The sequence below is a fragment of the Dermacentor albipictus genome, chromosome 2 (assembly GCF_038994185.2).
Source record: "Dermacentor albipictus isolate Rhodes 1998 colony chromosome 2, USDA_Dalb.pri_finalv2, whole genome shotgun sequence".
Lineage (NCBI taxonomy): Eukaryota > Metazoa > Arthropoda > Arachnida > Ixodida > Ixodidae > Dermacentor > Dermacentor albipictus.
The window spans coordinates 183,136,117-183,152,908 of record NC_091822.1 but is presented as its reverse complement, the minus strand read 5'-3'; the positions used below and the strand labels follow the sequence as shown (position 1 = coordinate 183,152,908).

The following is a 16,792-nucleotide window of genomic DNA, read 5'->3' as shown; positions in this document are numbered from 1 at the left end:
GAAAGAACATCAAGTTCCTTTTTGAACAATGAGAACGGACGCCATACTAACGCGCATATCACAAAGTTCAAGGAAAAAAACGTTCAATATGAACACTTCAACAAAGTATATATAATATTCGGGTATTGTCTCATGGACGAGCGTCAGCGAACTCTTCGTTGCGATCTTCTTTTTGTTAGTTTTATTGTCACTTTTCGTTCGTTTATTTATTTCGTAGCGCTATAATGTATTCCTTTATTTTGCGCTGCGTAACACAAACGCATAACGCATACGCCGCATAGTGAATGGCTTCAGATTAATTTTGACCCCCTGGGGCTTTTCAAGTGGCAGCTAAGTCTACGGAGGCGAGCGTTTTCGCATTTTTCGCCCCCATCGAAATGCGGGAGCCGTGGTCGGAAGTCGAACGCACAGCCTCGTGCTGTGTCAGCAGAACGTCGTCTGAACCAACATACTGCAGTGCTGCCTAAGGATTCAATGAAGATATGTATTGTACAGCCCGTCTAAGTAGAAGGGTTGATAGCATTGCTCCAGTATCGCATTTTCACTCGCGACAATCACTGATACAGGCCGCAAGTTTTCTCCACTAGAACTGCATGACATTGTGTGTCGCGCTAGCCGCTATTGCCTCAGCAAAGGTGCTGAATATGCCAGACTTGGATTCGTGTCGATATAGTATTATATCGGCGACTTCAACGTGCATCACCAGTTATGAACTACCACGATTTACGGCAGCCTAACGTATCGACGGAGCACTTGCTTTGACTTGACTGATTTCCAAGCACTTTGCTGCGTGCACAGGCAGTGTTCCCTTTATCCCGCTTTCTTTCTTTCTGTCCCCCCTTTCCCTTCCCCCAGTGTAGGGTAGCAAACCGGACGCTCGTTTGGTTGACCTCCCTGCCTTTCCTCTCTTTGCTATCTCTCTCTATATATATCGGTGACATGAGTGAGTCGTTCATTCCGCATAACAGGAGTAAGAATGAGGCAACTCCGGGAGTATGTTGCAGTGGTGTACTTCACTGGGATTATAGGATCGTATTCATTGCACCGGAGGCGCACTGACGACCGCCCGTCAAACGATACGGGGACATCGCGCTCCCAAACCGGTTATCGCGGTACAATGCCACAAACGCAAGTCAACATGCGCGCTCTCGTTCGAACACCGCCTTTGTCCAAACGTTATGGACGAATGTGCTCTTATCACTCGCTTCGCCTGGCGCGTGCGAATCCGCTCAAGTCAACATCGAGCGACGAAGCAAACATTTCAGATTCCTGCACACGAGCTCCCGAAGCCAACTGTGGAGATTAGTGGCTGATAAGTTGTTCACCGTTTTTAATGATCACACTGAATGCACTTCCCGTCGTTTTCGGTTTGTTCCAGTGCTCATAAGGACGCTAGAAGCTGTTTTAGTAAATTACGCTTCTTCTATAGCAAAATGGCCACTCCTAACGTGACAGGAAGCTTGGAAGCCCCGAAAGGAGGCAATATCGAGACTGATGGCAGTCGAGTTCATGATAGAGGTTCATGCTATAATTGCCAGGGGGAACTCTGGCGCTAGTGTGTGCGGGAGATCGGGAATTACGGGAAGTACGTGTATTTGCCTAAACTTCGTCCTTCTGGCTTCAAACGGCTTCGCGACTTTGTAAACTCGTCATCTTCCACAAATTATTGAGTAATAAATGATTAAATAAGCATTGCTAAAACGGTGCGACGGCAGGATCCGAACACTGCACCTCTAGCACAGGAGCCCGATATTGAAACCATTTTCCACGGACGATTCCTTTCTTTTTTATTGCCAGTTTTGTACCAGTATATCAAACAACAAATGGAAGTTGTGAAAACAAGATAAAACAGTAAGTTTTCAACGCCTTAGTGGGCTGACTATTCTATAGTTCTTTGAGCGCGGCGAAGGGTTCCATCCTCGACAGCCATGCAGGCACACATTCTTGTGCTTACTGAATTTCTACAAGTCTGGACATGCATTCTCGAAAATACATTCGTGCGGACCGAGCATCCGGATCGCAGTGAGACCCTGTCATACGGGCGCACCATAGACAGTGAAAGTCCAACTAGCACAATAAAGTCAAAAGGCAGTCCGTCTTCGTTTTCCATAGATAAATATCTAATACCCTGTGGATCTAACGAAAAATCTTTTTTGATGGTCCTCTGTAGTACATCTCAAAAGAAGACGCCCTCCCAACAACCTAGAAATTCATGATATATAGTTTCCAGTTTCTTACAGATCAAGCAATGTGACCCCCAGGGTAAGAAAAAAAAAAACAGGTTCTTCTAAAAACCTTTTGACTGGCAATGTACCCATGTGAAGCTTTTTAAAATAAAAGACTTAGTCCCTGGTCTTACTTGCATTCTTTTCGCCCGCTTAAGCACGTCTTGCCATTGGCCTCCGCTGAATATGGCCCTGTACATTGGAACAGGGAGAACTACATCGCATACATCTTTGTACAGTTTTTTACGTTTCACTGAAAAAGGGGTATTCATTCGAAAATCTAACGGACAGGACCGGACACTGTACAAACTACATAGCCAGGTAGCGCGCTCCTTAGCCTCACTTGGCCCACCATGCATGGGCAAAAAAGGATCGCTTAAATCGCGCCAAAATAAGAACCGGTTTATGACCTGTCGTATAAAAAGGTGCCTCATTCCCAAACCTCCGTCTTCAACTCGTCTGAACTAATTCGTGCGACTGCACCGTTCCCAATTCGAAGCCCACATAAATACTGCGAGGACTCGGTGGAGCTTTTGTATATTTACCCTTGAACAATGCAATACCTCCATTACATACCAGTTTTGCGACAAAAAATAGGTTGCAAACTGTAGCTCCTGCAAACATTGGTAGATGCCCACTTTTCCACCTATTCGCTTTTATCTTTGTTTCTCTTGTTTGCTCCTGCCAATACTCATCGCTATCTTTGTAATATTCAAGCGGGGCGCCTAGGTGTTTAACGGGTGTCGTCAGCCGCTTAACGTTAGCGAAAGTGACCGGGGTCGAAGGCCACTCTCCATGCCAGAAACCAAGGTACTTTCTCCAGTTTACCAGGCTCCCAGCTACCTTACCGAAACCATTCACTATTGAGATACCTGCAGGTACACATTATCTATAGAACAAACTCAACAAACTGCGGCGTCATCCGCATAAGCCAGATTTTTAACTTGCGATGCGTGTACTCTGAAGCCGTGAATACTGCTATTCTCAATGATCACCAGGCATACTGTTTCTCTATATATGCTGAACAGAAGGGGGCTCAAGTGGCAATCCTGGCGTACAAAACGCTTTAGGGTAATGGGGCCCCCACTGACTTGTTAACGATTAAACGCGTAGTGCAGTTGCGGTACGCCGAAGCTACCCCATCTCTGATGATAGATCCGACATTAACGTGGTCTAGGATGCCAAGCAAAATACCGTGAGGTAAGCAATCAAACACTTCCGCAAGCTCGAGCTGTAGAAGTGCTACCCATGCTTGCATAATGGCGTAGAACTCCATCAGGCACCGCATCTTAAGTGTGTTAGTCCCAATCGAACGCCCTATAATGCCACATGTTTGGTGAGAACCAACCAATTCCTTAATTACTTTCTGCAGTCGCCTTGCTAATACTTTCATCAAGATTTTATAATCACACTTAGTTAATGATGTAGGCCTGTATGAGGAAACCAATTTTAACTTCTCTGTCTCTTCTTTCTTTGGTATTAATACAGTATGTGGTTCCCCGAATGACCGGGGCACGGTATCTAGTTCATATGCCTCATTAAAAGCAACTGTAAGCACATGAGATAATTCTTTTTTGAATATCTTGTAAAACGAAGCGCTCAGACCGTCAGGCCCTTCCAGGTGTCGAGCAAACGCACGTCCTATGCTGTCATTGTCTGTCATTTCAATCCCGTTATCTTCAATAACATCTATATGATTCCGCCGGGCGCGACTTTTTTCGACTACAAGTGCGCGTTTTGTTCGAACTTAATATACAGCCATCGCAACTACTCTTGCTCTCACTAGCGCTCCATGATAACCCTCCTCATCACAACGCTCCAGTTTATGTTTGATACTACGCAGATCTTCGGCATACACACTTGGCTTTTCGCATTCAAGCGCTGTCAGCTTTTCAAAAAGTCGTCTTAAGCCCTTTCCCTTTCTTTTTGGCTTCAAACAATCAAATGCTAGATCTTTCTATAGCTTTAATTTTTATCTGTTGCTTGAAAAGTTCCCACTGCTCTCCTATTTTGTGCACAGTATCTTCATCGATAATCTTAATTTCGTGCATCCCTGATACGCTGAAAGATTCATCTCATCCCTTAATAAATTGGAATTAAGTGTACATTGCTCGCATGAAAAACTCTTCCTTTCTTTCTTTGATCCTATTTGACATTTTACAGGCGAAACACCATAACTGCAAGATTGTGTGATCGTATCCACTGACAGGTACAGTCGGTCCAAGCGGGCATGACTGCTACCCTGAAAATGAGTGTACTTCACAGCCCGGGAGCCCTCCAGGTACTCTGCAATATCCTCTAGCTCATACTCTGCAATCATTTGTGACAACCACATCACTGCTTTTGTCTTTAACCATGCTACCACTTATCACTTGAATCCAAAAGAAAATGAAATCCCCAACCAAAACACTTAAGCTGCTTATCAATGCACATATACTGTCTTAGGTTAAAAAAGAAATTTACGCGTTCCTGTGCCACACTTGGAGCATAAACACACATAACACGCCACGCAATATCACTATATGTGAAATCACACAGCACAAATCTACTGGAAAACATGAAGAAACGTTTTGCACTGCCAGTCCTAGATTCTTTCTAACAAGGAGTACGCACCCACCGGACCTGCCAATAGCGTGGCTCACAAAAGCGTACTGGCACCGTGCATGCAGTGAGCCTCCGCAGCATATTCGCCGTCTTCTCTTTCCCTTCCACTTTCGCCAGCCCCTCTTCCATAACAACCGGTACAGTTGAAGTTGACTTTGTTCTTTCCTAGAGGCCGGACCTCTAATGCTTAAAGTAGCGAGTGCAAGTGACGTTTGAGGAGCCATCGTTGATTTGTGGAGAAGGTACAGCCCGGATCATGGAGCTTACTTTGCGCGTCTGGCTCAATGCTAGACGCCTCCGGGACTGCCCGGTGGAACGGTCTCACCACTCTGCGAAACCGGCTTGTCGACAACTTTCCTATCCGTCGTGCCCCTAGGCTTTGCCCTGACGTTCGTGCGCCAGCCCGTTGGTGTCTCCGCAGGCGGTCCCTCGATGCTTCGACCGCCGACCTTGCTTTCTTGGCTTGTGGCGTCTTCCATGGGTCTTTTCACTGCCGAGCCGATGCCAGTACTCCCAGAGACGCTGCTGGCGCTCAGTTTTGTCCGCACCATAGAGAAATTTCCGCACTTGCACTACAAGGGACGCTTTTCGCGGCCCCTTGTTTAGACGCTAGTGCGGGCGCTCCGGCTACTTGAGAACTTGCATCTTTTTTTGCCGAGTTTTCTGTTGCCTCAGACGATTTTGCTGCAGGGTCCGGCGGACTGTGGACAGCCTCTGATCGATCTCCACTTGCTAGAGTTGAGGCATCGCGATGTAGCCCAGTTGCGGTCGCATCTCTGCTACCTCTCGCTGCGTCCTCTGCCTCTGTCACGTGCATAATATGTGCACCATTGAATGCTCGTTATCAGCTGTTCCCGTCACTGCGGCGTAGGAATGGATGCACTCGGCGTCGACGCGACCAAAACGGCAGCAGTGCGAGCACCGGGGCTCCTTGCACTCGCGACGTGTATGTCCCGAACTATGACAGAGCAAGCACGGCCTAGGACGACCTGTTGCAACCAACAGGGCTAGTTCACCAGCTACGCGAATCTGGTGTGGCAGGCCGTCAACTTTGAGACCCCTCTTGAGCTTCAGGAGCACAATCCGTGTTGTCGCACCTTTTATGCGAAGCATACTAGCCGCACAACCACGCTCTTCCTTGCTGCGCCGCGCGCGGCCGCGTAGCTACCATATGACGTCATAACAGCTGCAAAAGCGGAGGCTCAACTCGTGCCTTCGCTTGCGGCCGCGTAGCTACATAGCCGGGTCTCAGCTCGTGCGCTCGCCTGCGGTCGCACAGATGGTACTGCGGCCTAACTCCCGCTCCTCCCGCTAGGGCACTGGCGTCATAACAGCTGTATAAAAGAGCGGCGCGCTCTCGTCGTGCGAAGGTTAAGCCCAGTATGCTTCGCATCCTGGGCTTAACCTTAGCTAAGCCACAGCCATTTTTTGTTCACTCCCTTCACACGCCAGCGCTCCCGAGTGACCTCGGTCACCTTGCCAAACGCTGCCACGTCGTCGTCTGCCACGCCGTGTAGTAACCAATGAAGCCGGAGCCTCACCTGCTGCTCCTTCGGGTTGATGAGACGGCGTCGCCCCTTGACCTGAAGTTCTTTCAATACAGCCGACCGCTTCGTCGCCTCCGGGCTGTTTATTGTCACTGCCCACACGTGGCCGATCTGGTAGGCGCCCAAAGCCACAACATTAGGGAGCAGCCTTTCCTTGTCCAAAGCGTCCCGGAAATCTTCGACCTTGAAGGGCCGCGCTCGAACATCTCCATGCAAGAACACTGTGTCCAAAACGACACGTCCTGTTGGCAAATGCGGCAAAATAATCTCAAAATCCGCATCGACTTCCGCTACAATCCTGTTACCGCGGCCCGAGTAGGCCGCTGATAAATAAATAAATAAATAAATAAATAAATAAATAAATAAATAAATAAATAAATCCCTTGATGCCAGTGTGAATTCCTTTAACGTTTCTGTTCTCGCTCTTAAAGGCCAACTGCTACAAAATGTCGCTTTGGCTGAGTTATATATATGAGCAGCAAATGAGAAACGTAGGTATACTGCTGGAGCTACACTGGCGAAGCTGCACGGCTGGTGGTTAGCGGATTTGACGCACATCCATGCAAACACATCGCCTCCGAGATTTACAGCGCGCTGCAATCTTGGAAGTATCGACGTTCTGGGATTTTAGTCATTTCCGGCGACTGGTAATGCTGTCGTTTCCTTTTTAAGGCGAGAGCCTTTCTAGGCTCATGGTGGCGAGAGCCTTTCTAGGCTCATGGTGAAGTTTGTGTCAACAGACCTGACCGCCGGAGTGTCCGCCGAAGCTTCACCACGCCATATAGAGACAGATTAAAGAATGAAAAATGATTGATAGTGACATTTAGTGAACGATGACGTTATAATAGAGATTGGTAGAGGTTAATAATGACTAGCAATGACTAATACTGACTCATAATGGCTTGTAATGACTACTAATGACTCCTAAATGACCAATATGTCTAACGACGGCTTGTAATGACCACAATTGATTAGATATGGCTAAAATGCTTAGTAATGATCAGTAGTGACTAACAATGACTAATAATAATGAATAATAATAATAATAACATAAGAAAAAAACATAAATAGGTAAAGAGAAATGAGTAAAAACAGAAAGAGGCAAACATAAGGAAATGAAAAGAAGTAAGACAAAGAAAGAAACAGAAGGAACGAAGAAAGAAGGAATAAGTGAAGGGAAGAAGGAAAGAGAAAGACAAAGAAAAAAATTAAATTGTGGGGTTTTACTTGCCAAAACCACTTTCTGATTATGAGGCACGCCGTAGTGGGGGACTCCGGAAATTTTGACTACCTGCGGTTCTTTAACGTGCTCCTAAATCAAAGTACACGGGTGTTTTCGCATTTCGCCCCCATCGAAATGCGGCCGCCGTGGCCGGGATTCGATCCCGTGACCTCGTGCTCAGCAGCCCAACACCGTATCCACTGAGCAACCACGGCGGGTAAAGACAAAGAAGAGAAAGAGGAAAAGAAAGAAGAGAAAGAGGCGAATGATAAGAAGAATAGGTTTTCGCCATTCACCTCTTAAGAGAGATCTTAAGAGGCCCTGTAATTTTTTTCTTTACCCCCACTTTAAAAAAAAATGTCGATGTTTGTGGTATTTTCGCGACGCATCCACTCATATTCTAAACGCAAAATTTCGTGCGGAGGCTGCTTTACCTTTACACTATCTGAAGATATAGACGCTTCACGCGGCCCGAAACTTCGTTGCAATTCGTGGCCTCTAAAGATGTTGACAAACGGTCCCTGTTATACGGGTCAGGCCACTATCTGGCTAGTTCGAAGGAGTCAGAAGGTGCAAAAGTGTTTGCTCCCCCCCTCCCCCTTCACAGGTGACGTACGACCTGATACAACAACAAGCCTGTACCAGTGCTTTCTTTATCTCGCTATATCTGATACCTCGTGCGCTAAGGCGTCAGCGGAGGGTCTTCCGAGAACGACCACGCTCGGACTTCTGTAATTCGCGGAAATGTTTTTCTTCTCGGGCGAAGGGTACGTGCACCCAGAAAGTGTATAAGACTCTTGTGTTGTTTGTTTCTGCATGCGTTTCGCTACAGTGGACCTGCGACAAACATCTCGCCGGTTGACCGCTACAAGGTGTACTCAGAAAGAAAATATATTAAAATAATGCATGTATAATTATTTTCTTATTTAATCAAGCACTAACAAACTAATTAATTACTCTGTGTTACCCAGTCCACTGAGGAAAGCAGTTCACATAATATATGGATGAGGATATTCTTTTTAATCAGTTGAACAAAGCCTGTACGATACTTCGTGCTCGAACACGATTATCAATCAAGTGATGTAGTTCGACATCCTCTTTTTGTACCGGTGGTAGCAGATAATGGTATTCCAATATGTAAGACACATGCAAAGGTTGGATTAGCGAGATTGACAAGTGAATCAATCAAACGCCATAGAAAGCTACTACTTGTACATTCACCTTACATTGCTTTTTGTCTCGGCCCCAGGTTCGGCAAAAAACTGAAAATAAAATTTTCATTACACATTTGATTACTTTATTGATTGATTATGTGACTGAATAAGACTACGGTAGAAGAAACAGTACTAGGTTTTCTCATCACTTTTTTTTTTAAGTTTCAGCTTGAATTTGTTTTTTTCAATACAGTGAATAGTTTAGAGATAATATACAGACCATTTGAAGGAACAAACCTCGCAGTGGGTACAGTTACCGCTCTTTCATAGCGTTCAGCGCTCTGAGGAGCTCCTAAACATGACGCAAGAAGCGGTAGCTACGAAGAAATATTGGGCTTATCGCAGCCACGTGATTCCTGGGCTTATCTGCTCACAATCACCCCAGAAACGCATCTATGCGAAATGTATTGTACAGGCCCTGCTCTCGCAATACTGCCAAGCACCACTCGAGCAAGTCGCATCGAAGTGGTTGGTTCGCTGCATGGTTGCTCTGAAGCTGGTTGCTTTGAATATCGGCTCGACTTTCATTGTTATTGCCGACACGTCGGTCTTATCACGCGCAAAGAGCTCTTCGGGCCACTCAAATATGAAACAAATGTACCGGGAAGCTGCTGGTCGCCACCTCTCAACAAGCCCTCAGCGCCGAGGATGGAGCGATCACGCATCTGTTCGCAGTGCTTAAGCTATACGCGCTGCAAAACGAACAAAACAATTTATTTTCTTCCTTTCGCTGCTGCTTAATTTGGGAGCAAGCGCTTGTGAGCGCCGCCAACACGAACATGACGGTCACATAATCTCCAGGCCTGACCTTGCTGCTGCTATGACATTACCATGCATTACTTTGCTCTTTAGTGCAGCGTACGAATGCCTTAGGGCTTATAGACAGACGTGCGGAAAGATGTGTGTGCGGATGTGTGGAATATGTGCTGTCCACCCTCAACAACGGACATTAACTACCTGTTGTGGCTGTGCCCAGAAAGGAGTGCTACTCGAGAGAGGATTCTAAGAGCTGCAGCCAAGCGATGCGAACAGATCAAACAGTTATGGGCGTTGGCTCATGGATGATACGTGCACTAAGGCACTACTGAAACCTCTACATAAGGAAAGCCTCCAACCTTTTGTTTGCATACGCATCTATACCACAGGCAAGCTGCGCGAAAAGAAGTATGCGTGGAAGTTTGTATACGACAGAGACGGCAATGGCATCGGTCTATATATAGCGTCGGCGCGTCTGATTTGGCAAAACCTGTAGCGTAGATCGGTAGGGGTAGGGTGTTTGAGTAGCCGAATCACTGAATCGAATCGAATACCAACTATATTTTTATTTCATTTCTAAACAAAGTGAAATGGGAAGGTTGCGTGGAATCCGTTTGGTTGAGGAGGATACTGAGGCGGAGGCGGCAGGCTTGTTTATGTTAATTGATACGTTAGTTGTGAACGCTATCATTTATTATACAATTCACAACTATATATACTTCTGGTCAACTGAGGAGCTTGCAAATGAGAAACAAGTTGAAGGCGATCGCATCTTAGCGCAGTAATGAAACGCGTAATGAAATGGCAGTAATGAAACTCGGGAACAGCACGTCACCGGCTGTCAACGAAGCAAGATGTAATACTACAGGATCGCGCATCCTTTTAAAGGGATGCAAACATGATGAGATTGTCCAAATAATAAGTTGTTAGCCTAAGTCGAGAAAACAAGCTCGTTGGCTGCCTAAAAGCGAGGCATACTTATTTATCTATACAGTCAAATCTCGTTATAAGGAAAAATAAATAATGTGTTTAACGAAGTGAAATTCCCCTTCAAATCCTCATAAAGACTGATACTGCAGTACGTGTGCGATAAAGGAAATAGCAAAGTAATGAACATAAGGAATTAAGTTTGCCTCCCCAAGACAATACTTTTGTTATAACGATGTTTTACTGTATTGGAAATTGGCGAGATGTAGGCAGCTGCAGTCCATGCGTTCTCTCAGAAACTGTCTCCGTAGCAACCGCAGTTATAATGTTGCAGAATCATTAGGGATAGCCACCACTTGCATCTGTCTTTATTCCTGTAGACTAAGTGTTGCTATCTCTTACAGTCTAAGAGAAACGAATACACGACAACTTCGAATAGTGGATTCTAGAAGCGAATACGAATCGAATAGCAAATACTATTCGAATAGTATCCGAATTTTTTAAATATTCGCGCACTCCTGTGCCTTAGTGTCTCTTAGAGACGACATGGCACTTCACACGACATTCGTATATACACGCTCTGCGATGGCTCAAAGCCAGGGATGTCACAGAAACCGGAAACTAAATGGCGGGGAAAGATACGCCTCGAATGACGTCTTTGATGGCGACACACCATGCGTATACAGGCAAGGAGTCTCGAGAGGCATATGCGAAACAGGGGCGTTATCTACACGGGCATTTGCTAGCCGGCAAGAAGGAATATATCTTTGTTCTATTGTTCCAGATTTGTGAAGCTGCTTCCCTCTATTTGCTGCAAAAGTGCAGATCTCGAGTTGACGAACGGCACTCAAGATTTCCGCTTACCTCTCGACGCCTCGGAGAGTGTATTTTGTGCTTAAGAAGCTTGCAGTTTTCCAAATTGTCGCTCTTCTCGGAGTCGGCGAATATCGAAAGACAGTTGTTATATGAGATATTGGGTTAAGTAGGAGGCCAAAGTTATCTCGTAATTAAGTTAATTTAATTGAACTGAATCAACTGTGTCACGGGCCTGTGTCAACGGCCCGTGACATGCTTTCTTTATTATTGATAATAATAAAAAATTTCCTGAGGCAGATTTTACTCCCTGAGCTCGATATTAATCTAAGAGCCAGACTTTACAAGGCTGACATGACTTTTGAATTCACACGCACCAATTTGTAAATTGCAATATGTGCGCTACAGTAAAAACAGTTATATTATTGTCATGAAGGTGATTTTGCCTCGTTGAGTAATTCATTGCAAGGTGTATTGCACTATCTACCATAAGCAATCTTTGGAAATTCAGTCAGAAATAAAGTGAGACATCTGGTATATTAGGGAAGGCCCGTATATCTGGACAAGCTGGTTCATGTTGAAGGTAAATTAGCAGCACGAGGAGACGGAATACAGACACGGAAAACGCACACAATAAGACTCGTGACGCAATGAAACAAACACGCCATCAAGTTTGCGTAAAGTACTTTACTGAGCCCAGTTCGAAAAGAAAGACATATGAATCAGAAAGCACAACGAAGACTCAGTGAAGAACTTGGTTCACCTGAGCGTATAAGGCTACATGTACTGTCGCCCCGAAAGTCATATCCAGCCTCCGAGTCTGATCTTGGCTGGTATGTACGACTCGGTCAAGAAGTGCTGTCCAATGCCGCACAGGCTCTGAATCTCGGCCTTGCGCTGCATCGAGTCCAGCAGCAGCAGCTGCTTCTTCCACTCGCGGTTGGCGTCCACGTACGGCCGGGACAGCAGGTCCCTCAGCTTGGACTTGTCGCCATGGCTCAGCGGAGGGCAGTCTCTGAGCCGAAACTTCTCGATGTCCGAAGGGTGGACGCCCAGCCAGCGTATCCCGGGCACCGCCAGCGAGTCCGTCTCGCTCGCCATCGCCAGCGAGCCGTAGGCGTAGACGCACAGGATCTCGATGCCGTACGGGTCGGCGTCCACTAGGGCGTAGACGGGCAGCTGCAGCTCGACGTGCAGGCGTCGCACGAACTCCCGCGTGTTGACGTCCGGGAAGCCCTTGCCCGTGACGAGCACGCAGCGACCCGATGAGCACGAAGCGTTGAGGAAGCCGTCGTCCAGGATCTTCTGGAAGCTGGCGTCCTTCTCGACGACCAGTATGCAGGAGGCGGATGAAGCAAGCTCGCTGATGCCGCTCACATCGGTTGGCATGAGCGTGGCCGCGACTGAGCCGTCCACGAGGTTCCCGCTGGCGTCGCGGAACCGGATGTCACCGGCGAAGACACCTTTTGAAGTGGCCAGGATGTTGAGGCAACGGCGCGGGACCTGTACAGGCACACACGGGTATGTTGTGCATACCTTGTGATCAGATAAACGTTTTGCCAAAGAAATTATTGGGCAGATTTAAAAACATGCCGGCGACCTTACACGAGATTTGCCACAAAGCTCAGATATTTAAGTTATTCTTATTTGGCACCATAGATGCCGGAAGTAGTCACCCACGCACTGTTTCTCACTCACTCACTCACTCACTCACTCACTCACTCACTCACTCACTCACTCACTCACTCACTCACTCACTCACTCACTCACTCACTCACTCACTCACTCACTCACTCACTCACTCACTCACTCACTCACTCACTCAATATATACGTATACATACAACCGTCTCGGTCGGTGGACCGAAACTGTTTGGATGGACATTACAGCCGTCACCCAGAGAAACTAATTAAGTACGCTGCATTATTTTCCGAAGCCAGGTCTGCAGCAGAGCGAACCACATTAGCATGACCTCAACGTAAAAATGTATCTTCAGTTGTGAACAGACATCTTGGTGTGGACTTAAGCCATTTATTGAACGACGGACACATACCTGTAGCATACAGGCGATATCCTCCACAATGGCGTCCACGATCGTCTGAGAGCCGAACAGGGACACGTCCTCGTAGAAAATCTGGCGCTTGGTGCTCTTGGTGTTTGTCAGCAGCAGGTAGTGAATCTTGGAGAGCACCTTGAGCATGAGCGCGAACTTTCGAATCGACGACGCCGAGCCGAAAGAAGTAACCGTCTTCGCGGAATTGTCTTTGCGAACGAGTCCTCTGCGGTGGCAGTAGACGACGCTATCCCAGTCCTGTCGGCGATCGTACACAAAGCATGGTGGTTCGTCGTTCGCGATCTGCCTGATCACCGAGAGGACGATCGCCTCGATTTTCAGAATGATGGTGTACCTATCGGGGACATTGGGTGCGGAGGGCGGTTGGAGCGCACCTCGCGCGAGCTGCAGCGACATGTATTTCGACATTTAGTACTCAGGTGGCACGTCTATAGGCGTTCTGTTCTTCCTGACGACTAGGCCTACCAGGCGGCGCGGAGCAACAGCCCCTGCAGCAGACGATATTACTTGCCAACCGTATGTCAGCTTGATCCGCGAAAAGAAACAAAGCGAATCGAATCTCCAGAAAAAATAGATGCGTTAGTTGATTCTTATAAAGTGTTTTAGCATAGCGCGAATCGCTACTTCTGCATGACTGTACCGTCTGCTAAATTCCGTCTGCTCCTGCGGTGCGTGTGCTCACCTCCGTGTGCTCACTTCATAGGAAGTCGACCCCGTTTTGTTTTTGCTACGCAGAGCCAGTGTACTGTAGCAGAGCATGTTTAAAGGCAAATGTGTTAGGGCGGCATAGGGACTTGATCAACGTGAGCCGTAGCGTCGTAGCACCGCGTATTACATTTCTACACGACGTGATTCTAAATTAAAATTAAATAAATTGTGAAGTTAAAAAATTAAATTCTGGGGTATTACGAGCCAAAACCAAGATTTTATGAAGCACATCGTAGGGGGGGGGGGGGGGGGGGGACTCTGGTTCAATTTCGACCACGTTTGGTTCTTTAACGCGCCCCCAGTGCACGGTACACGGGTGTTTTTGCATAGACTGAGGGGTGCATGAGCGACGGAGCGCTTAAATTTTTGTAATGCACTATGTTCGGGATCGGCCCACATAATGATGTATAAAGATGTGTTAACTAATTTTAAATAATTTCTGAGGCTTTGCATGCCAAAACTTGGATCTGATTATGAAGCACGCCCCGTTGTGGGGGAAAAAAGAGCATCCGTGGCGTAATGATTACAGTAATCGGGCTTCTGCGGTAAGCTATAAGCTAGAGGTCAGCTGTTCGAGTCCAGTCATCGGACAACTTTATATATATGTACTGGGTATGTTTATTGTGTATGGACCACTATATTCACCGTGATTATACATACATACATACACACATGCATATATAGACCGAGCTGTACTAGCCCGTTCTAAACTTATGTACTAGCTCCTAGACAACAAGCTTAATATTGATACCTCTAGATACATCTCCAGAAATGAAACATGGCCAGCGCGACATAAACACACACAAACACTCAATGAGTATTCTTTTCATACGGATTGCTTTAAGAATTAATTCTTTCCTTTAGCGATAAGAGAGTGGAATAGACTGAGTGAATCCATTAGTAACAGCTCCTCATTAGATAAATTTCCTAATTCAGTGGAAAAACATCTCCTCGCCTTACAGCTCTCATTTACTTACTCCGGTTTGTTACCGATCTTCATAGCCTAACCCTTTAATCTATGAGTGTTCTTTTTGTATGATGCATTGTACGCATGACTGCATCCTGTTTGTCATGTTCATTAGGTGTTTTATATCGCATGCGTTTTAAGGTGTTTTTTTCTTTCTTATTTGGTTTCTTCTGTTCTCAGATTCTTCTTCGTTATAGTATATTATACCAAAATATTGCGTTTGTGATGAAGAACTTAATTCTTTTGTTTAGCGAAGCCAAAACCTTTGCAATAACACACTCGTGATTACATAATGTATTTATATTCTTTGTTCGCAAACACTACATATGTACTCGCCCTTCCTGTTATAATCCCATGAGGGATTGACAGTATGTGGAATAAATAAATAAATAAATATATATATATATATATACATATATATATATATATATATATATATATATATATATATATATATATATATATATATATATATATATATATATATATATATATATATATATATATATATATATATATATATATATATATATATATATATATATACACACTACGCTACCTCCGGGATCAGCCCACGAAATAGGCTAGAAGCATACCATACACGGAAGAGGTCGGGCAAATGACCAAGGCTTTGTCCCGAAAAACAACCCAGATCGAGCTGCTACAAGCTAGCAATTGAGTTAACCATATATTATCTAATATCTTATAGTAAACGGGGGGTTTCATCATACATGCAAAAAGATCGAGAGACATTGAAACGATCGCCGACGTTTCTCCGTTACAACGTACGGTGGTGGTTAAGACGCACAGCTAGGTGATTGCTGGGGTCCAAATGCGGTCACAGTGCATCACAAACGCCCTCACCTTCGTGGTATACAACAATGCATCAGACCAGTGCCCCCAGCGACTGGGAGTGACTTCTTGAAACTTTCTTTAAGAGTGCAGATTTGACACTGGCGCGCGAAAGCAGTCGCGGGTCCTTGCATTGAAACCGTCATGATAACTTCTTACCCAAGTAGAAGGAATGTCCGTGGGGCCAGAACGGGCAGGCTGAACACATCGCCTCGCATTGTCAACTGGGATGTGGCTTTCTCGCAGAAATTCACGGACACATATGGAAATTCACGAGTACAAAAAGCACGCGCGTGCCTTGCAGTAGGAAGCACCCCAGTCTACTGCCGCTGCGTTCATGCGCGCCATGCCCGCCATTTCGAAACCGGCGCGGGCAACGGGTGCGGGAGCGCGGGTAATCAGACGTGCAACCAAACACCCGTATTTACGATGTCTCAGGGCTTGATAGCGTTTGCAGCGAGTGAGCCCGTACAGATGGCCTCCGGTACAGTGAACTAGACCTCTGCTGCGTATTATTCTAAAGCTGTGCAGGTCATGAGGTCAGTGCGATGTGGTGAAACTGTCTTGCCACTTCTTGAAGACCTGTCAAGATTAGCAAAGTCAGAATTTCGCAGCTACTTTGTAGAATGTTGTTGTGTGCTTCCAAATCACAAATTAAGTCAACAAAAGTGTTTTGCACCGGTATGTCAGTTTGTGTTTTAGAAGGTAAGAAATGGTATGTGGTTCTAATGAGAGTAGGAATTGGGTGTAAAATCTGCTCAAACCCCAATATTTCTTATCTGAAGCTTTGCCTTCGGTGATGTTGCTTCTTGAACTTACGGCACAGGCACTGGTAAGTTCGACTCCTTGGACGGCGCCCACAGCTACTTGCCCACAGCTCCCA

The 16,792-nt window shown here is 46.0% G+C and overlaps 2 protein-coding genes across 2 annotated transcripts in view; both read right to left on the bottom strand.

Moving 5' to 3' along the window:
* The window catches only part of HPS4 (Hermansky-Pudlak syndrome 4 protein), a 66,647-nt gene extending 50,406 nt beyond the window's left edge, over window positions 1–16,241 (bottom strand). Inside the window, exon 1 of the mRNA XM_070534550.1 lies at window positions 16,069–16,241. Coding sequence (XP_070390651.1) covers window positions 16,069–16,117 — 49 coding nt within the window. The 5' untranslated portion in view covers window positions 16,118–16,241. The remainder of the gene's footprint in view (window positions 1–16,068) is intronic.
* mei-W68 (meiotic W68) lies at window positions 12,010–14,104 on the bottom strand. The gene is made up of 2 exons (XM_065453154.1): window positions 13,362–14,104; window positions 12,010–12,811 (listed from the first exon to the last, which is right to left on the bottom strand). The coding sequence occupies exons 1-2, from the start codon at window positions 13,788–13,790 to the stop codon at window positions 12,110–12,112; spliced, it is 1,131 nt and encodes a 376-aa protein (XP_065309226.1). The 5' UTR covers window positions 13,791–14,104; the 3' UTR covers window positions 12,010–12,109.
* Window positions 16,242–16,792: the final 551 nt, after the last annotated feature.